The 22,333-nt window shown below is 42.0% G+C and overlaps 1 protein-coding gene across 1 annotated transcript; it reads left to right on the top strand.

Annotated features, from left to right (window-relative positions):
• The first annotated feature begins 5,327 nt into the window (after positions 1-5,327).
• SERPINB1 (serpin family B member 1) lies at positions 5,328-15,120 on the top strand. Its single transcript, XM_004043192.4, has 7 exons — positions 5,328-5,592; positions 6,808-6,983; positions 8,714-8,851; positions 9,401-9,518; positions 11,147-11,289; positions 11,374-11,541; positions 13,394-15,120. The coding sequence occupies exons 2-7, from the start codon at positions 6,816-6,818 to the stop codon at positions 13,796-13,798; spliced, it is 1,140 nt and encodes a 379-aa protein (XP_004043240.2). The 5' UTR covers positions 5,328-5,592; positions 6,808-6,815; the 3' UTR covers positions 13,799-15,120.
• Positions 15,121-22,333: the final 7,213 nt, after the last annotated feature.

Genomic DNA, 22,333 nt, shown 5'->3' with positions numbered 1-22,333 from the left:
TATAAGCTTACTCTTGTTTATCTTGTCCTCACAGTAATAATCGGAGGCTTCGGTGAATGCCTCTTTCTTCGTTCTGAATTCCCAGGCAAACTTTTTTGCACCATGATTATGCCATGCAGATCATTCCTGTCATGTACTTTGCTTCCTGTATCTTGCTGTTTATGCTGGGACCTGAATTCCTCTTGTTGGGGCTCCATTTTCATTCAAATTATAGTTATTCTATCCATGCAGTTTAGAGAGCTTTTTATTCTCCTTATCATTCATCAAGAAACTGAACTGAGCAATGTTGTATCATCTGTCCACATGGCTTGGTTTGTTCTGAGCTATAACCTTCATTCACTTATTCAGCAAAATTTCCTAAACAACTACTATATGCCAGGTGTTTTAGATACTGGGGACGCAGCAGTGAACAACTGGGTCACAGCCTTATTCTCCTGATGTTATGTTCTATTGAAGGAGATAGGCAACCAGTTTCTGATGGTGACTGAGGCTACAAAGCAAACAGAAAGTAACTCGGGATGAGAACAGAAGCCAGGGAAGGTCTCAGGGAAGAGGTGGCATTGAGCCGAGACCAGAATTAGAAGAAGGGGTGAGTCATCTAGAAAGAGGCAATATCAGGGACAAAGACCTGAAAGAAAATGAGCCTTCTAGGTGAGACGCTGAAAGGAAGCTGGTGAAATGAGGGGGAAGGAAGGATGCGAGGTCAGAGGAAGTCCCCAGTGGACTGCTTACATGGATATTTGCAAGAGAAAATTAAATTATAGACATTTTAGCTACCCCAGTGAGGAGGACCAAGCTGGACTGAAAAGGAGAAATTACGTGATGTCCTGGCATTTATGTCTCAGCGGAAGCCAGTGATTTGTATTTTATAAATGATGGAATTCTGCCCTCTGGAGGATGAAGCTGTGATACACAGCTGAAATTTTAATGCTAGGTTTCTTCCATTATTTGGCAGAAAATAAAAGGACTAAAAGAAACCCTGGCCAGGCGCGGTGGCTTGCTTGTAATCCCAGCACTTTGGGAGGCTGAGGCGGGCAGATTGCTTGAGGTCAGGAGTTCGAGACCAGCTTGGCCAACATCGTGAAACGCTGTCTCTACTAAAAATACAAAAAATTAGCTGGGCATGGTGATGCACACCTGTAGTCCTAACTACTCAGGAGGCTGAGGCAGGAGAATCGCTTGAACCTGGGAGGCGGAGGTTGCAGTGAGCAGAGTCAAGATCGTGCCACTGCACTCCAGCCCAGGTAACACAAAGAGACTCCGTCTCAAAAAGAAAAAAGAAAAGAAAAGTAAAAAGAAGAAACCCTGAGAGATTATTTTATCTGTTTCTCTCATTTCAATCATGTAAGCTGCCTAAGATAGGAAAATGTAAATGATTTTAGACTTTCCTGGAAGCATCTTTTTATCTGCAACCACTGTCCAGGGGCCAAAATTATTCACTGTCATGAAATTAGTCTCACCCAAAATTCTCAGACTATTATAAGAAAACATTATCTGTAAAATGATTTTGTGTTATTTTTCTAGTTGTGTTTATAAGTTACAAATTAGTTTTTTGGTGTTTTTTTGTTTTTTATTTTTGAGACAGGTTCTCACTTTGTCACTCAGGTTGGAGTGCAGTGGCGCGATCATAGCTCACTGCAGCCTCATGCAACTCCTGGGTTCAAGTGATCCTCTCACCTCAACCTCCCAAGTAGCTGGGACCACAGGTATGTACCACCACACCCAGGTAATTTTTAAAGTTTTTTAGAGATAGGGTCTCCCTATGTTGCCCAGGCTGAAAAAATTATTTATTAAAAACAAATGTAATAATTATTTTCATATTTCTCCTTTGCTATAGTAAATACAGGCTATGGCACACAAAAATTGCTTTTTTTGAGTTTGAAATATTTCCAATTGCTGAACTGCTAGTGGATTACTATACATTTTATCTTTTGAGGATAAAATAATATATATTACCTAAAATAAAATATATTACCTAAAATAAATTACCTAAAATAAAATATGTTACCTAAAATAAAATATATTATTTTATTTTACCTAAAATAAAATAATAACATAAAATAAAATATATTAGTACCTAAAATAAAATATATTACCCAGCGAGCACAACATGGAAATAATTTACCCACAAGAATTATATTTAACATATTTACAAAACGCTATTGTGAGACTTTTAATTTCACCATGCTGCAAGTTTATTAAAAGTGTCACAATTCACTTAATAGCAGTTTCTTAAACTGAACAAGAAAACAAGCTAATTCAAAATGACTTGAAGAGTGAAGAAAAAAATTCTCAAGATGCTTCTGAGAGTTCTGGGTGATCAGTAGCAGCTTGTTTGAAGAGCCAGAAAAAGTCTAAGTTCTACTTTCAGGAGCTGGAGGCAGGAGGAATAATTCAGGAATAATTCAAGGTGGAGGAGAATAAGGAAAAACGCTTAGGAGACTGACACTTCTCCATATTATTGTTGGATGAGATGGGCTAGGAAGACTTGGGGGGCAGTAATGTGGCCGTGTCCACACATTTCTCCTAGACAAGACGGATAAGAACAAGGCCGGCTTCTCAAGAAGAGCCCCTGTCTTAGTCTTTTCCTGCTGCTTTATCAAAACATCTTGTAAACACTAGACACCTATTTCTTACAGTTCAGGAGGCTGGGAAGTCCAAGGCTGGGAAGTTCGACATCTGCAGGTGCAGACTCAGTGTCTGATGAGGGCATTTTCTTGCGGTGTTCTCATTTGGTGGGAAAGGCAGAAGGGACAAATGCTGTGTCCTCACCTGACAGAACAGATGTTATGGGCTGAATGTGTCTCCCCAAAATTCATATGTTGAAACTTTATCACCAATGTGATAGTAATAAGAGGTAGAGCCTTAAGAAGTGCTTAAGTCATGAGGGCAGAACCGTCATGGGTGGGATTTGGGCCCTTGAGGGAGTGCGTTCATCCCTTTCCATCCCTCCCACCTCCACGTGAAGATACAGTATATTTCCCCCTTGGATGCAGCAACAAGGTGCCATTTTGGAAGCAGAGAGCAGCCCACACCGGGCACCAAATATGTGGGTGCCTTATTCTTGGACTTCCCAGCCTCCAGAACTGTGAGCAATACATTTCTGTTTTTAATAAATTGCCCAATCACAGGTATTTATTTATAGCAGCACAAATGGACTATGACAGAAATTGATACTGAGAATGGGATGTTGCTATAACTAATACCTAAATATGTGGAAACAGCTTTGAAACTGAGTAATGGGTAGAGGCTGGAAGAATTTGGAGATGCATGCTGGAAAAAGCCTGTATAGACATGAACAGAGCTTTAAGGGAAATTAAGGGTGAGGGCTCAGAAGACAAGGAGAGCTGTAGGGAGAGCCTAAATCATCTTAGAGATTAATTAAGTGGTCTGGTCTTGATCAGAATTCGGTTAGAAGTATAGATGGTAAAGACAGTTTTGATGAGATCTTAAAAGGAAACTGGAGGAAAGGTCATCCTTGTTACACAGTGGCAATGAACTTGGCTGAATTGTGTCTATGTCCTAGTGTTTTCTGAATGGCAGAACTTAAAGGCAATAAACTAGGATATTTGATGGAAGAAATCTCTGAGCAAAGCGTTGAGAGTGCAGCATGGCTTCTCTTGACTGCTTGTAGTAACATGTGAGCAGAGAGAATGAATTAAAGACGAAGTTTATAATCAAGAGGGAAGCAGAGCTTAAAGTTTTGGAAAATTCTCAGCCTGGCCATGTAAAGAATGAAAAGGCATGTTTGGGAGGGAACACCAAGAGTGCTGCCAGGTTCACATTTGATAATGAGATGAGTATGTGTAGAAGGAAGCCAGATGCTATTTATCAAGACAATGGAAGAATGAACCCAAAGGCATTTCTGAGGTTACTGGTGCTGGATTCTCATCCCTGTCCCAGAGTGCCAGGACCCTGAGGGCAGAATAGTTTTAAGGGAGGACTCAGGACACCATGGAACCTTGGGGCTTGCTGCCTAGGGCTGCCTCAAGTCTCTGCCCCCCCACCCCCCACATTCTGGTGCAGCACTCTTTGGCCACCATCCCAGGTGTGGCTTATGCAGGCCCTTGTCAGGCCACCCTTCCTGTAAGCCTTGGCAGAGTCCACATGATGCTAACTCTGCAGGTGCACAGAGTGCATGAACTGTGGAGACACAGCCACCTCCACCTAGATTTTGAAGGATGTGTTGGGGACCCTGGGGGCCCAGTCTGAGAATTGTCACTGAGGTGAGGCTGCTGCAGAAAACCCTCACTAGGGCAATGTTTAGTGGAGCAGTGGGATTGGGGCCACTGCAGAGAGCTCCAACTAGAGTAATATCTAGTGGAGCTGTGGGAACAGGGCTGTCCCTGAGAACCCAGAACTGTCCAGCCACCAGCATGCAAGTCTATCCTGGGAGAGCCTAGACCTCAACCTGTGAGAGCTGCTGCATGGGTTGCACCTGGCAAATCCATGGGAGTGGATCCCCTGGACCCTAGGGGACCCAGTCCCCACTGCCATGTGCTCGGAATGGGGGACACAGCATCAAAGAAGATTATTCTGAAGCCCCAAGATTTAATGCTGTTTGCCTTGTTGGGTTTGGGCTTACTTGGGACCAGATACTCCTTTCTTCTTGCCTGCTTCTCCCTTTGGGAATGGGAATGTACGTCCTATGCCTGTCTCACCACTGTATTTTGAAGGCATGTAACCTATTTGATTTCACGGGCTCATAGCTGGAGGGGAATTTCACTTAGGATGAATTGTACTTTGAATCTTATGCCTTTCTAATTTAGAAGATATTTAGGTGAGACTTTGGACTTACATTTTAAAGTTGATACTGGAACTTTGGAGGCCACTGGGATACAATGCATGCATTTTGCATGTGAGAGGGGTATGAATTTGGAGGGCTGGGTCAGAATGCTATGCTTTGAATGTCTGTGTTCCCTGCAAAATTCATGCTGAAACAATCCTCAATGCAATACTAACAGGTGGTGCCTTTAGGAGGTGATTGGATTATGAGGGCACCTTCCTCATGAATGGGATTGGCCCCTTATACAAGAGACTTCACATGAGATTTGGCCCCTTTTGCCCTTCCACTTTCCACCATTGAGGACGCAGCAGCAAGCTGTCATCTTGGAAACACAGAGCAGGTGTTTGGAACTGGTTCTGTTTCATCTGTTTCTGGGGGCCCCTCTTTTTCCCTGTGCAAGATCCCCAAATTTGCTTCCTTCTCTCAAAGAAAGCTCCCAATATAGATGGGACTCAAAGGGAGTCATTTGCCCTCTAAGAGGTGTCACAATATGTCGTCTCAGTCATTCACACCTTAGTAAAAAAAAGCTTTTCAGGTCCTTGCCGGAGATTCGGGGAAAGGCTTTGAACTGAGAAAGGCGCCGCTCCCGAGGAGGGCGCTGCCCGGAAGCCACGCTCACTTCTGCTTGCACTTAGGCAACCTCGGGAGCTCGGACTCCTACGCAGTCACCGGGAAGGGCCGCCCCCCGCCCGCGGCTGCTGGCCCGGGTGACACTTCCGCATGCTATAAGAGCAGCGGCCCTTGGTGCCTCCTTCCTGACCTCGCACCCAGCTCGGAGCCCGGAGCGTGCCTCGGCGGCCTATCGGGTAAGGCCGGGCCTCGGAGCGGTGGCGCGGGGGCGGGCTGGGGGGAGAGGCCAGGCTCCCTCGCTCAGCTTCCAGCCCGGCACCCCCCACCCCCCAGGCTCAGGCCCATCAGACCCGCAGCTCCCTGCGCTCCGCCTCCCCGCCAGCTTCGCGCCCCTATCCCTTCCGGGCGCCCCGTCTGAGACAGACGACCTCTGATCCCCCGCCCCTGCCTGGGTACAGGCCGGGCCAGCCTGCGAGGGAGGGAGGGAGGACGACAGATGCAGGCGGAAGGCAAGACTGAAACCTGAGATCAGAATGTTGTCCCTTCTCCCCGAATTCCCTTCCTCCCAGAGCTGTTTGTGACAGTTTCCAGGCAGCCCAGGGCCAAGCCGCGGCTCCTATCTGCAGCTGCAGGGAGAGAGAGGAGGAACCCCGTGCGATTCTAGAGACGATTTCACAACAAGGAGAAATCAGCTCTGTGCTTACATGCCGAGCAGCCAGCACAGTTCTTCTTTGCCTGTCCTCGGGGGAAATCAGGGCTCTGAGAGTGGAGATCAAGATGGGCTAGTGGGTGGCGGATGGGACGCTGCACCGCCAGACCCTGGACTGTGGCGGGTTTCCAAACTGGCACATCCTACACCGGCTCTGAGACTGTGGGCACTGGACCTCATACCTTTTGAACCTCAAAAATAAGGAAGAATTATATTATTATAATAATTACAGTGACACCTTCGCTGGAGTTTTAATGCATAGTAGGTAGCTGAGTCTCTGATAGAATTGCTCTTAGTTCCGGTGAAGGTAGGCAATGGATTCATTGCCCAATGAATCACAGACTTGAATCAAAGGCTCAGAAGCACGTGCGCTCCCACACATAGGTTGGGAGGACCCAGGGCTGGGTGGGTCCTCCCACTCCGCTAAAGCTGGGGTGGCTGGGGCCTGCCTTACCCCCACCCCATCCCCAGACTCACCTGTCTGCAAGGTCAGAGCCCTTTAGGGCACCCTGGGTGCCCTAAAATCCCCTGTAACTGCTGAGTCCTTGGCCAGAATGGCCCCACATTTGTGGGCCTGGGAAAGTGTTCTTGCCCCGCTGGAATAAAAAAGCGGGGAGAAAGTACAAGATCCAGGATGCCTCAGGGTGGTTGGCAGAAATTGAGGAAGCTTCTGGAGAAATAGTGCTGCCTAATCTGCTGGCGTGGGCAGTGGGCACCATGGGGACCCTGTTCTGTGTTGCAGTTTTCACCATGGAGCAGCTGAGCTCAGCAAACACCCGCTTCGCCTTGGACCTGTTCCTGGCGTTGAGTGAGAACAATCCGGCTGGAAACATCTTCATCTCTCCCTTCAGCATTTCATCTGCTATGGCCATGGTTTTTCTGGGTACCAGAGGTAACACGGCAGCACAGCTGTCCAAGGTCAGCAGAAACAACAAAAAGGGTCTGCTTTCCTCCCATCTCCCTACGAATGGAGAGTCTGCATGGAAAGGTTGTGCCTTTGAGCTCTTACCATGTGTTTTCAGAACTGTATTTTTATGAGATCAGACTTTCAGAAAAGTCACACTTGTATGCAGGCTTTCATTCATCATCAGGTTTTTCCTAAGTACCTACCACGTACCAGGAACTGTTTTTCGTGTTGCTGAGGAGACAGCAGGGAGCAAAGCTGATAAAAATCCCTGCAGGGCGAGGCTTCTGTTCCAGTGGATGAATCTGACAGCTTTCCTGAAAGGCATACTACATCCTCCTGAGCTAGCAGCTTCCAGTTTTTGCTTTGCATATGATGATATGCAACTCATAAATATTTCCTGTTACATAACACTACTTTCAAGCATAATGAGAGGAGTAAGACATAGGGAATGCATTATACTGGAGATAGTGGCATTGCTTTTTTGCAAGGAAAAGAGAAAAAGTGACCCTGTGGTTCTGTAGTCCCAGGGTGCTGAGCATGGCTCAGTGGGCTGTGGCATAGCACGCCCTGCAGGGGAGGTGAGGGGGAGACCCAGCAGCTTCAGGAGCAGGACCCAGCCCTTGGCGATGTGACAGGTCACTCTCATGCCCAGCCTTCCTTCTTGTCCATAATGGACATGGAGGGGACTTCTGTGCTTGGTACTCTTTAATTCTGAGAAGAGAACTCTAGCTCTCTCTCTCTAAGCTCAGCAGAAAGGAGTGGTAAAAGTGGAGGCTCTTCTAACATACCTGCTGCAAATGACACTGCACCTGTTCCTTGGCAAGGTGCAGCCTGGGATTCAAGTTCAAGGGGCTGCGAAACTTCTATTACTCATCGCTTTAGATATGAAAGCATTTTAAATGTTTTTTTAAAATCCATTAAAAAAAAAAACCTCTGTTACTAATTGTTAGCTGCTTCTTGCAGGGTTATATCAGTTCCTAGCTTGAGGCTTTCCAGGGACTTTAAAACCTCAGCAAAGAATAGTTTTAAGGACTCCTCCCCCATTTCCATTAAAGCAGATGGAGCATGGGCACAGTGCAAACATTCCATATCTCGGTGAGTAATGTGGACTTCGTACCCTATGCAATTTTGTTCTTTGTGTCTTCATCATAAAGGAACCAGCCTAGGTCTCATAAAACCACAAAGGGCCTCTTGATTTGTAACTGATACATGGGAAATTAAACTTTTGCCAGAATGTTAAGTTTAAGGAAGTTATTTTAAAGTAAGTGAGTTACTGATGTTAATAGGGTAATAAAATTTTAAAAGCCTCAGTCTGTACTATCTTTGTGGTTCTGAATAGAGGATGAATCCTATTTTTACTGCTTATTTCTGAGAACTTTCAGTAAAATTATATCTGATACAGAATATAAATATGAACATACCATTTATTATTTTCTTTGGAAAAGGCAGACATATATAAATATTTAGTATATTAACCACCCACATTTGTGGAACTGCAAGTATAACAAGGAGTGATGTAAAAGCAATGTGTAAAGTTGTAATCATTCTGTCTCACAAAGCCATAAATTTTGGATTTCCTATTGTTTGTTCTGCAATGACAAATTAATAAAGTATTGGGTTTGGGATCATCAATAATTAGTAATAAAAACACATTAATTTAATGTGATAGAAGGAAACACCAAGGAATCACTTAATCGTTTCAAAATAAATGGTTGTAGAAAGAAGATTTTCTTTATTTTAGACTTTTCATTTCAACACGGTTGAAGAGGTTCATTCAAGATTCCAGAGTCTGAATGCTGATATCAACAAACGTGGAGCTTCTTATATTCTGAAACTTGCTAATAGATTATATGGAGAGAAAACTTACAATTTCATTCCTGTAAGTACTTTGCCCTTCACATTCTAAAACCCCACTAGACAGTGCAGATATTTTCCAGCACAATCAAGTCATGGAGGTCAGTTTTAATATTTGTAAACCTTCAGAAAAACAATACAGAAGGCAAACATGGCAAAAACAATATGGAAGGCAAACATGACAGAATGCAAACTTTAATTGACATGGTGATTTTGTGTTACAGTCTTTTTAGTGCAAAGATAGCTCTTGGAGGTTTTACTGAAGCAAGAGTACAATCAGTGTTTGTGAAATCTTAGTCAAAGTTCAGAAAAGAGTGGTAATTCCTATATAACAACAACAGTATAAGGGTTAGGCTTACCACTACTGGAATGCACAGTTAAAAGTGGCTAAGATCATAAATTTAATGTTAAATGATTTTTACTACTATAAGAAAAACTATAAGAGTTAGAAACTTTGTGTTACATGGAATTGTAGCCTTTTAGGACAATTTCTGTTGCTTTTTGGGATTTTAGAAAACAATTTCTATATGTAGTAGGAGTTATATATATATTTCCTTTTTCTTTTTTTTAATAGGAGTTCTTGGCTTCGACTCAGAAAACATATGGTGCTGACCTGGCCAGTGTGGATTTTCAGCATGCCTCTGAAGATGCAAGGAAGACCATAAACCAGTGGGTCAAAGGACAGACAGAAGGTGAGAGCCTGGGCAGAATGGAATCATTATGCGCTGGTCATGTCATTCGTTTCCTCAGTCCGCCTTCCCCACCTGCAGTTATTCCCTCCCCAGCTCCCACAGTCCTGGTGCACATCACGGTTACAGTCAGAGGACGCTGCCGGTGCGTGAAGTCTGCACTGCACGTTGCTGGACAGCTCTCACATGTTCGAAGTTCACCAGAGTGGAAACTTAAACATGATTTAACTCAAGCAGCTAAATCCTTTTTACTCATCAGCTCCCCAAAACTTTTAAAGTTGCATTTCAAAGTTAAAACCAACATTGGCAGGCGCGGTGGCTCATGCCTGTAATCCCAGCACTTTGGGAGCCCAAGGCTGGTGGATCATTTGAGGTCAGGAGTTCAAGACCAGCTTGGCCAACATGGTGAAACCCTGTCTCTACTAAAAATACAAAAAATTTAGCCAGGTGTGGTAGCACACACCTGTAATCCCAGCTACTCTGGAGGCTGAGGCAGGAGAATCTCTTGAACACAGGAGGTAAAGGTTACAGTGAGCCGAGATCATGCCACTGTACTCCAGCCTAGGCAACAGAGCGAGACTCCGTCGTAAAAAAAATAATAAAAATAATAAAAAATAAAAAATAAAGTTAAAACCAACACTGAATACAGCAAAAAAGGAATTAAAATTTTGAGGAGAATTCAGCCTGCCAAAAATTACCTAATACTCATATGGAAAGAAATGTCCTGGAATTTCATGGAAATACCTGAAATCAATATTCACAAACTACTGTGGTTGTAAGTTTTTTGCCAACATTTTGTCCAGTAAAAAAGTTGTGGTATGTGGGGACTGACTTGCTCTTAGGGTGCAATTTATTTCTTTACTACATCTCTCTTCTTACATAGCCATGTATTAGTCAACCCACTCCAGAAGACCTGTCTTCCATTATGGGAATTGTTCCCAGCCATACTTATGGTCACGAAGGTGACCTTTATTTCCATGGAGTATGTTCTGCTGGTTTTTTTGTTTGTTTGTTTGTTTGTTGTTTTTAAGAGACAGAGTCTTGCTCTGTCGCCCAGGCTTGAGTGCAGTGGTGCGATCGTGGCTCACTGCAGCCTTGACCTCCTGGGCTCAAGGAATCTTCTCATCTCCACCTCCCAAAGCACTGGGACTGCAGGTGTGCGCCACCATGCTTGGTCTTGTTCTGCCTTTTGGATATTGTTTAAACCTTTTTTTGTGAGAGTAGGCATCTACTCAGCGATTTGAAGAAGTGATTTACTGATGACTAAAGATATCTTCATTAAGAATTTTTTTTTTCTAAAAAAGAATGGTTGTTACAAAATAAGGCTCATTGTTTATCATACAGTCCAGAAAAGGAGAATTTTCCTGCCTTTAGTCTTTCGGCACATTTGACTTGTTTAAAATGTCAAGTCCTTTGTGGGAAGTTTGTGTGTCATCCTGGTCTGCCCCACAGGTTGTTATACTTAAAGTAGAGACATGTTAGTGAGTAGGGCTTTCCTAAGTTAATATCTTGTTAAATGAAAATTAAGTAGAAAGTATATATTTGAATTGCATTTCCGTGCTAATATATTGTCAGTTCAAATTTGGAATTTCAATTTGGATTTTTTTTACGCTAACTTGATTTTTTTTTAGGAAAAATTCCGGAACTGTTGGCTTCGGGCATGGTTGATAACATGACCAAACTTGTGCTAGTAAATGCCATCTATTTCAAGGGAAACTGGAAGGATAAATTCATGAAAGAAGCCACGACGGATGCACCATTCAGATTGAATAAGGTGAGGTGAGGTAACTGTACAGAGTCATGCATTGCTCTAAAAGAATGCAGAGAATAATTTCAGTGATTTTTTAAAACTGTTCAGAAAGACAGAAAAACTGTGAAAATGATGTATCAGAAGAAAAAATTTGCATATGGCTACATCGAGGACCTTAAGTGCCGTGTGCTGGAACTGCCTTACCAAGGCGAGGAGCTCAGCATGGTCATCCTGCTGCCGGATGACATTGAGGACGAGTCCACGGGCCTGAAGAAGGTATGGCTCCCGGGCTTCATGCTTTGTGGTTCCTCTTGCATGTGTGTGTCGCATGGTAGGTAGGTGCGTGTTAAGTGTTCACTGATGGTGCATTTTCCAGTAGTTTGTCATTCCTTTGTAAATGTAGCCCATCAACACTTACTACACTAAAGCCCAGAGTTAATTTTTTTTTAAATTTACTTATAGAAACAAGGTCTCACTATGTTGTCTAGGCTGGTCTTGACCTCCTGGCTTCCAGCAATCCTCCTGCCTCAGCCTCCTGAGTAGCTGGGACTATAGCTGTGAGCCACTGTGCCCGGCTAACGTTTCATTTTTCAAGAAAGATGGCCAGCTACTTTCAGTGGACACTTGTGATGGGGTCATTAAAGATCTATACTAAATATAATACTGGTTAGTGGCAGCTCATGGAAAGGCTCTTGAATTAGCTTTAGAGGAAATTACAGTAAGATGAGGATTGTTTTACTGAGGAAAAAGATTGAAAAGCCCCAAATAGTGTAGCATATATCTTCATCACGTACTATAAAATTCTATTATTACACTGTTCGTTCTCATCACAATTCATATAGATAGTGAATTAAATTTTCAATGGGTACAAGACAGAAAAAGCCTCATGTGACATGTTAGGCCTATTTACTAGTATGATCTTTGCATGAGGTTTCCATCATATGTAGGGACTCTAGCCTGCTCTGTGCTCTCCGTCTCCTCCCTATCCACCTATTCATCATCCTTGCTATCAGGAAGGGGGTCTAATGTTAATCATTTGCATGTACAGACTTTTAATATATTGTATAAAAATCAATGTGGTCTTTCTTTTGGTTGTATTTTTGCATTAGTTTTTTTTCTGATTGTAAAGTGAAAATCTCTAGCCTCTTAAAAGGAATTATCAGCACCATTAGAAGAAGTAGAGTGATGGTTCTATTCCAGTCCAATAGCTATAACAATAGTAATGATAATAGCTGACATTTATGTAGCACTATGGGCCAAGCACTTTATATACATCATTTCATTTAATGCTCTCAACAATCTATAAGGTAGATATAAGTAATGTCCACATCACATTTCAGATGAGGAACTAGCTCCAGTGCATAATCTGCCTTTAAAATTTTTACCTAGGAGCTAAAGTTATTAGATATTACTTCAGCTTCAGTGGGATTCAGACTAAATAGAAGAAATATTTTAAATTTCTTCTAGCACTACTCAACCTGGAAGTAATAGCAGCTGTCATGACCTATCACAGTAATCCACTGTGGTAGGGGTTTAGTAAACCCTGGATGAATGGATGGATGGATGAATGGGTAGATGGATGGGTGGATGGGTGGAAGAGTAAATGGGTGGATGGATGATAGATAGGTGGATAGATTGTTGGATGGATGGATGGGTGGATGGGTAGATGGATGATGAATAGGTGGATAGATGGTTGGATGGGTGGGTGGGTGGATGGGTGGCTGTGTTGCTGGGTAGCTGGGTGGATGGATGGATGGATGGATGGATGGAAGGATGGATGGGTGGATGGATGAGTGGATGAATGGATGGATGGATGGATGGAAGGATGGATGGGTGGATGGATGAGTGGATGAATGGGTGGATGGATGGGTGGATGGGTGGGTGAGTGGATGATGGACCCAATGTACAAATCCCTTGAACCTTTGATGACTTGGAACACCACCTCTGCCCTATTTCATCAATTGCCATAACGAAATAAAATGCTCCAAATGGAATCTGTTTTGGCACAAAACATGAAGGAAACTTAACTAGCAACTGATATTATGGGTCCATTTATTCAAATAATACTTTATTGCCTTACTTATGTAAAATTGATATCACTTCCTCTTTCGCCTCATTTCAATTGCAGATTGAGGAACAGTTGACTTTGGAAAAGTTGCATGAGTGGACTAAACCTGAGAATCTCGATTTCATTGAAGTTAATGTCAGCTTGCCCAGGTTCAAACTGGAAGAGAGTTACACTCTCAACTCCGACCTCGCCCGCCTAGGTGTGCAGGATCTCTTTAACAGTAGCAAGGCTGATCTGTCTGGCATGTCAGGAGCCAGAGATATTTTTATATCAAAAATTGTCCACAAGTCATTTGTGGAAGTGAATGAAGAGGGAACAGAGGCGGCAGCTGCCACAGCAGGCATCGCCACTTTCTGCATGTTGATGCCCGAGGAAAATTTCACTGCCGACCATCCATTCCTTTTCTTTATTCGGCACAATTCCTCAGGTAGCATCCTATTCTTGGGCAGATTTTCTTCCCCTTAGAAGAAAGAGACTGTAGCAATACAAAAATCAAGCTTAGTGCTTTATTACCTGAGTTTTTAATAGAGCCAATATGTCTTATATCTTTACCAATAAAACCACTGTCCAGAAACAAGTCTTTCATTTTCTTTGTAAGTTTGGCTCTGTTGGCTGTTTACACCCACGAATTTTGGCATGGTTATCTATTTTTCTTTTTTACATTGAAAAAATCCAGTGGTTGCTTTTGAATGCATCAAGTAAAGAAGAAGAAAAGAATACATCAGATGCGTAGATTCTTGACCATGTAGTAATCTATAAAATTGCTATATCCTCCTGATAGCCATGGGAAAACATGATAAGATGGTCATTTATTTTGCAGTTAGAATTTTGGAAGCCACAAAATAGACAGACACCCTGGCTGTTGAAGGGAAGTTTAAAAACAGATGTTCAATTGAAATGTAAGAGAGCACCCCAATTGAGAGCCCAGGTTATGCAGACAAGCTTGCCTCGCCTGACTTTTCTGTCCCTTGTTCTGCAGGATTAGTATTCTGTTACAGACCTCTAGTTTTTAGACTCTTCAATTAAAGGGCCAATGGTTATAACCTGCATTCCCTTTTTTGTTCTTCTTTATGTATAATATATAGTTCATGTGGCGCTGCATGAAATCAAGAAGTGGGTGTCTTAGGATAATAGATACCGAGAGTCTACAAAAATAACCATGTAGTAAGATAAACTGCTGAACAAAGGTTTTACTGTTAGCCACCTTCTCATGTGTTTTCTTTTCTTTTTTTCTTTTTCTTTCTTTCTTTCTTTCTTTTTTTTTTTTTTTGAGACAGAGTCTTGCTCTTTTACCCAGGCTGGAGTGCAGTGGCACGATCTCAGCTCACTGCAACCTCTGCCTCCTGGGTTCAAGTGATTCTCTTGCTTCAGCCTCCTGAGTAGCTGGGATTATAGGCATGCACCACTAGGCCTGGCTAATTTTTGTATTTTTAGTAGAGATGGGGTTTTTCCATGTTGGCCAGGCTGGTCCCGAACTCCTGACCTCAGGTGATCCGCACACCTCAGCCTCCCAAAGTGCTGGGATTACAGGCATGAGCTACCATGCCTGGCCTTCTCATGTGTTTTCTGATTAAGGCTCTTGACTTCCTTCATCCATACATGTTGTTATGCCAATAAGATGGCATTGTGCAACGCTGTGTGGGGAGATGGGGTGGGGGCTCTTGGACTAATATAAAACTTTGTCAAATGTAGTTCTTTGAATGGAGCTTGAAACGCTGCATATTCTTGCTCCCACAAGGATAGTGGGCATCATGAATTAATAAAACTTCCTAGGATTCTGCAAGCCAGACTGGTCTCAGGCCTCTTCTTATTGCCCCCTATCCTAGACAAGTTAAGACTGCAAGTGGGGATTCTTGGCCTTACAACATTGTTGGCAGAGAGGAATTCCACATGTTAACATCAAAATTTTAGCAACTCTTTTGCCAACAAACTTTCTTTTCCCCCCCTTTCTTAAAATACTTACCATATTCCAGGTTTTCTCACTTACAGGAAAAACTCTGCCTTCTGTAAGTCTTCTCTTTTGGTTCCTCATCCTAAAATCCACTCTGATTTGGAGTAAATCATGTTAATTGTGTAGAAACTGAATTGTAGGGGCCCAAGTGAGCCTGCTAAAATTATATATGAGGGAACAGGCGTATAGACTATAAGTAAATTGTTGAAGGTCAAAACAATTGGTGAGTTCCAGGGCAGAGACTAGAATCCAATTCGTATTTTATGTGGAGAGCATCTAATTTATGTAATGGTGAAATAGTTACCTCAGGCCTCTCAAGACAATTAAAAACCAAACAAATAAAACAAGCATCAGCCCAAAGGCAAGGGAGGGCTAATCTGAACATAAAGAATTATTGGGCCAAGATCCAGAACAAATTGGAAATTCAGAAAAGTGAATCTGGAAATTGGGGCCACTTCTGCCCCAGGGCCATCTGCCAGTCCAGAAGAGGGAAATGAGAAGTGGTAGACAGAGTTTGAGCCTGTCAAGAGTGGGGGCCCCATGATACTGCCTCTGCTTTTGTTTGGCATCCTAAGAGCTATGCCCTATGAGTATGACAGAGTCAGCTCAGAATGCAGCCCTGCTATAAGTCATTGGACAGACCAGAACTTTCCAATCCCTAGAAGTAGATTATTTTCATCCTGGTTTGCTGCTACCCATGGGCACATTGCAGAAGCAAACAAAAATCATATTTTGGGGAAAATTACCCGTAAATCTCAAATCATGTTTATCATCAGATTTTATAATATGATATCCGGCACATAATCAAAGATAATTGGACAGTTGAGGAGCCGTGACAATGTAAACTAAAACCAGCACAAAAGATAGACAATAGAAACACCACTACAGGGGCTCCAAATATTAGAATTGTCACACACAAACTAGAAAAGAACACTGTTTTCTATGATCAAGATGATTAAAGACAAGGTTTAACATTTCAGCAGATAATTGGAAACTTAAAAGAGACACTGCATATTTGAATCAAAATAAGACAGAAATTCCAGCGCTCAAAAATAAATGAACTCAATAGATAAGATTTAATAAAAAATTAGATGGCTAAAGAGAGAATTTGTGAATTTTAAAGTTCAAAGAAATTATTCATAGTTTCTCCCAGGAAGACTAATATGATGAATGAAACCTCAAAAGGCAAAAGAAAGGAAAATGCAAAAGGGATGATAAGAGACTCAAGGTAGTCAATAAGAAGATGCTTCATGGGAGAAGAGAAATTATAGACCAGAATCATATTATATTTATTTACTTATTATTAATTATTAATTTTTAGAGACAGGATCTCACTTTGTTTCTCGGGCTGGAGTGCAGTGGCACAATCATGGCTCACTGCAGCCTTGAACTCCTGGGCTCAAGTGATCCTCTCACTTCAGCCTCCCAAGTAGCTGGGACCACAGCAGTGTGTCACCACACCTGACTAATTTTTAATTTATTTTTTCCAGTGACAGGATCTTGCCATCTTGCTCAGGCTGGTGTCTAATCCTGGCCTCAAGTGATCCTCCCACTTTGGCCGCCCAAAGTGCTGGGATTACAGGCATGAGCCACCACACCTGGCATCAGAATCATATTTTAAACATTCAAATGTTTATACTAAAACAGATAAAGAATGTCAATTCACAGAGTTTGGAAACCCTACTCAAACCCCAGTAGGAAAATACAAAGAAATCCATCTCCAGACATATCCTAGTTAAACTGCACTCATCCAAAGACTAAGGGAAAAATCATAAAATGAAAGCAACCGAAGAAAAGGCCAAAGTACCTTTAAAGAGGCAGCGATTACAATGTCAACACATATGTCAACAGAAATAATAAAAGCCAGAAAACCATAGGATGATTCTCTCAATATGTTGGAAAAAACAAAATCTAAAAACCTGGCCAACCTAGAATTACTGTATGCTCAGGAAGAACATCCTTCAAGATATTTTCAGACAAAAACTGAGAAAGTTCACCATCAGCAGACTTCCCCTGAGAAAAAGTGTAAAGGAGATTCTTTATGCACAGGAAATGTCAGAGTTGTAACAACAACAAAAAAAGAGCAAGAAAAATTGGTAAGTATAATAAGTTTAAATGAATATTGACCATATAAAACAGAAATGACGTCTACAAAGTTTCAAATATATCCAGAATTAAAATAAATGATAACAGAAGTTGGGGAGGGAAATCGAGTCAAAAGTTCTAAGGTCCTTGCATTGTCTGGGAAGGGAATAAAGTACAATTACAATTACATTAGAGGTTGATAAAGAATGACAAAGAATACCATCATCAGTCTGAAAGAAGAATAGAAAGATGAGAAAGTGATACATAGAGTAGGCATGACAACTAGCAAGATGGTATATTAGACTCTAAATAAAATGTACATTGAGTAAATGTCCACGTTCCAGTTAAACGACAAAGATGGTCAAGCTGGATTAAAAAAAATACTATATGCTAGTTAGAGGAAATAGATATAAAACATAAGACTAGGGAGAATTTGAAAAGAAAAGAATAGAAAAAGATATATCATGCAAATACTAACCATAAAAGTCAGCGTAGCTATAACGGCATTAGGGATAATGTCTACAGAGTCTCATATATATCCAGAATTAAAATAAATGATAACATAGAAGTTGGGGAAGGAAATGGAGTTAAAAGTTCTAAAGTCCTTGCATTGTCTGGGAAGAGAATAAAGAACAATTACAATTACATATTTCCTATTCCTATTCCAGAGATAAGGACAGACACTTCATAACAACAACAAAAAGTTTCAACTCACTGGGAAAATATAACAATTCTAAACTTGTATATATCCAACAACATGCCCTCAAAATGAAACAACAAAAATAGAAAGAAATTAAAGGAGAAATTGGTCTGCAATTTGAGAACAAGACAAGGATGTGCTATCACCACTTAATAATTTAATGAAGATCCTAGCTGATATACTAACTCAAGAAAAAAATAAATAAAATATATAATGATTTGAAAGAACAAACCTCACAATATTTCAGATTATTTTTATAGAAAATCTAAATTATTAGAATTTAAGTAAGTTAAGGTTGCTGGTTATAAGTTTAATTTGTAAAGCTAGTTTGTATTTCTAGGTAACATATGCAGTTTAAAAACGTTTAATACCATTTATAAGGACATCAAAAAATACTTTAGTGCCTAGGAATGAATCCAACAAGTTGTTCAGGATTCTATACAGAAAACTATAAATGTTATTGAGAGTAAATGAAAGAGATCTGAAAAAATGAAGAGCTATGCCGTAGTTATGATGCAATACTTTAAATATGTCAATTGGGCTGGGCATGGTGGTTCACGCCTGTAACCCCAGCACTTTGGGAGGCTGAGGGGCGAGGATCACTTGAGCCCAGGAGATCTAGATCAGCCTGGGCAGAAGACTTCGTCTCTACTAAAAATAAAAACAAAAAAATTAGCCAGGCATGGTGACACGTGCCCATCCCCACTCCTTTGGAGGCTGAGGCAGGAGGATCACTTGAGCCTAGGAGTTTCAGGCTGCAGTGAGCTATGGTCACGCTACTGCACCACTCTAGCCTGGGTGACAGAGCAAGACCATGTTAAACAAACAAACAAAAAAGCCAATTGGTCTATAGAATCAATGCAATCCCAATAAAAAATGCAATAGTTATTTTTGTTTGGTTTGGTCTTCTTTTCGGTGAAATATGGCAAGTGGTTCTTTTTTTTTTTCTTTTTTTTTTTTTGAGACAGAGTCTCTCTCTGTCACCAGGGCTGGAGTGCAGTGGCATGATCTCTGCTCACTGCAACCTCCGCCTCCTGGGTTCAAGTGATTCTCCTGCCTCAGCCTCCCAAGTAGCTGGGATTACAAGTGCATGCCACCACGCCTGGCTAATTTTTGTATATTTAATAGAGACGGGGTTTCACCATGTTGGTCAGGCTGGTCTCAAACACCTGACCTCATGATCCGCCCGCCTCGGCCTCCCAAAGTGCTGGGATTACAGGCGTGGGCCACCGCACCTGGCCAAGTTGTTCTAATGGTTATATAAATATGCAAAAGCCAAAAACACCCAAGACAATCTGGAAGAAGAATTAGTAAGAGGATGGACTTAATTGAATCAAGACTTATTCTAAAGCTGCAGAAAATAAGATAAAGCAGTTTTGGTGCAAGGATGACCAGAAATGGACTAGAACAGAGAGCCTAGAAATAGCCTCCCACGATGAACCCAGCTTCATGACCAGTAGGACCATTGTCCCAGTGTACCCCAAACAGCCTGTTTACACCTCTGGTCCTAATGTAATTAGTACTTTTGTATCTTTTATCTTTTACTCTCAAAATTTAACCCACTTGGATAGTAAATCCTATCGTCATTATACTTATGACAATTGCAGCATTTCGGGGTCGAGAATTAATGGGGAAATTTTTCAATAATTTGTCTGGGACATTCAGGAAACCATATAAAAAAAATTTACAGTTGATTCCTGCCTTACAACCTACAGGAACATTGATACCAGATGGGCTGTAGACTTAACAGTGAACGAAAAAAAATAAAGCTTTCAGGAGATAATAGAAGCATCTATCTTCATGAACTTGTGGAGAGAGATTTCTTAAGAAGACACACACACGTTTTGTTACATTTAGTCCGAGGCATATGGACTTTTTTGATGCTAAATTGGACCAAATGAAAATTAAGAACTTTAGTTCTGCAAAACATAGCACTGAGGAGTGAAATGGTGAGCCTCAGGGGTAGTTTACGTAGGCCAATACCCGAAGAAGCTGTAACATCTAGCTAGGCTCTGAGAGTTTCCATTGGCAGCATTCCAATTCTAGAGCTTTTCCCACTTCACTCTGTGATCTCCCAAGCTGCTGATTAAAAAAAAAATGTAGTGAAGGCAGCCAGAGAGAGCTCTATGTAGTCACAACTTTGGAGAACTGGCTTCCAAATATCTCCCGAGTTTTTAATATTTCAGAAACACTGCCTTAGGTGACCCAAAGGAAGTGGGGGCCAATTCTAAGGTGGAAGAGCAGGGCGATCTGGTTGAGTGTTATAAAATCTGGGTGCTTTTATTTATTTATTTTTATTTCATTTATTACATTATTTTATTTTATTTATTTATTTACTTGAGATGGAGTCTCACTCTGTCTCCCAGGCTGGAGTGCAGTGGTGCGATCTCGGCTCACTGCAACCTCCATCTCCTGGGTTCAAGCAATTCTCCTGCCTCAGACTCCAGAGCAGCTGGGATTATAGGCGCCTGCCACCACACCTGGCTAATTTTTGTATTTTTAGTAGAGACAGGGTTTCACCATAGTGGCCAGGCTGGTCTCGAACTCCTGACCTCAGGTGATCCACCTGCCTCAGCCTTCCAAAGTGCCCGGATTACAGGCTTTCCCGCCTGTAATCCTGTGTTGCCCAGGCTGGTCTCAAACTCCTGGGCTCAAGTGATCCACGTACTTCAGCCTCACAAAGTGCTGGGATTACAGGTGTGAGCTACTGCACCCGGCCTATGTCCTTGTGTTCTAAATTCTTCCTTACTTGAAAAATAATCAGTATATTGTAACCTAGAATTCTCATCCCACCATAGCTCTTCTTCCAGCTTAGGGCAGGAAGAACTCGCTAATATTTGGTGAGGAATAACACGGGGCCAGCCTGGCACTTGGAATCTGATATTTGTATTTTTGTTAAGTATTATTAACACCAACCTCCCGAAAAAGGTGCTATTATCCTCATTCTATAGATGATCTCAGAGCAGAATGGAGACTTGGTCTCACTGCTCTGAAGGGCAAAAATCAACCTGATTCGTCATGAGCAGACGTCCCTGAATTTCACCATAGGATTTTGTCAGAGGGTTGAATACATTCTAAGCTCTCCTAAGAGGTTTGGGTGCTTCCATATTAATGTTATCCTTTCACTTTTCACTGTGAAACTCTGCCAATGGAAATGGAAACTTTGATAATTTTGGAATCTTCTATAAACTTGTTCTTCACCAGGTAGACTGGGAATTGCTTGGACATAGGTAAATGACACATTTCAGTAGAACCTGCTGATTTATCATGTTTCCATGGCACAAATTCAGCAGCCTTGTCTCCCTCCATTGTCACTGCCAAGAGCCAAGATCATCACAAAAGCTTGTACATCTGGTTGGGGATAAGAAATAAACTAAAGGATACATGTGACTTAAAAAAAAAATTCAGGACTAAGGGAGGATCTGTTATATTTCAACCTTGGAGAAGGTGATGCTTCAGTAACATCTACAGATTATAAAGTAAAAAAGCATTTCTTCAGCTGAACTTTCAGAGTTCTAATTACATATATTTAAAATGGCAGAATTGCAATGCTGGGGAGACTTCTGATCTGAAAAACCAGTCAGTAGCTGCTGTGACCACAGCTGAATACCCAGGTTGTGGAAGAGTGGTGTGGAGTGAATGAATTAAACCCCAAATCACTCTGCCCAAGGATAACTTATAGTGTGACATCTTATATGTGTTGTGTAACAAAGCTGATTTTCTTTTTGAGACGGAGTCTCTCTCTGTTGCCCAGGTTGGAGTGCAATGGGACCATCTCCGCTCACTGCAACCTCCGCCTCCCGAGTTCAAGCAATTCTCCTGCCTCAGGCTCCCGAGTAGCTGGGATTACAGGCATGTGCCACCACGCCCAGGTAATTTTTGTATTTTTTTTTTTTTTTTTTTGAGACGGAGTCTCGCTCTGTGGCCCAGGCTGGAGTGCAATAGCCCAAACTCGGCTCACCACAACCTCCGACTCCTGGGTTCAAGTGATTCTCCTACCTCAGCCTCCTGAGTAGCTGGGATTACAGGCATGCACCACCACCATGCCCAGCTAATTTTTGTCTATATATATATTTTTTTGAGACAGAGTTTCGCTCTGTTGCCCAGGCTAGAGTGCAGTGGCGCGATCTCTGCTCACTGCAAGCTCCGCCTACCGGGTTCATGCCATTCTCCTGCCTCAGCCTCCCCAGTAGCTGGGACTGCAGGCACCTACCACTGTGCCCAGCTAATTTTTTGTACTTTTAGTAGAGACGGGATTTCACCG

Source organism: Gorilla gorilla, chromosome 5, assembly GCF_029281585.2.
Source record: "Gorilla gorilla gorilla isolate KB3781 chromosome 5, NHGRI_mGorGor1-v2.1_pri, whole genome shotgun sequence".
In the NCBI taxonomy this organism is placed as follows: domain Eukaryota; kingdom Metazoa; phylum Chordata; class Mammalia; order Primates; family Hominidae; genus Gorilla; species Gorilla gorilla.
The sequence above is the reverse complement of the archived record's forward strand: the minus strand, read 5'-3'. Positions and strand labels throughout refer to the sequence as shown.

Bases quoted from the DNA above. Each gene is read 5' to 3' on its own strand.
- SERPINB1 (XM_004043192.4), top strand. From the start codon at position 6,816: ATGGAGCAGCTGAGCTCAGCAAACACCCGCTTCGCCTTGGACCTGTTC. The intron at 6,984-8,713 runs GTCAGCAGAAAC...TCTTTATTTTAG, and splicing joins CGGCAGCACAGCTGTCCAAG to ACTTTTCATTTCAACACGGT. The intron at 8,852-9,400 runs GTAAGTACTTTG...TTTTTTTAATAG, and splicing joins AAACTTACAATTTCATTCCT to GAGTTCTTGGCTTCGACTCA.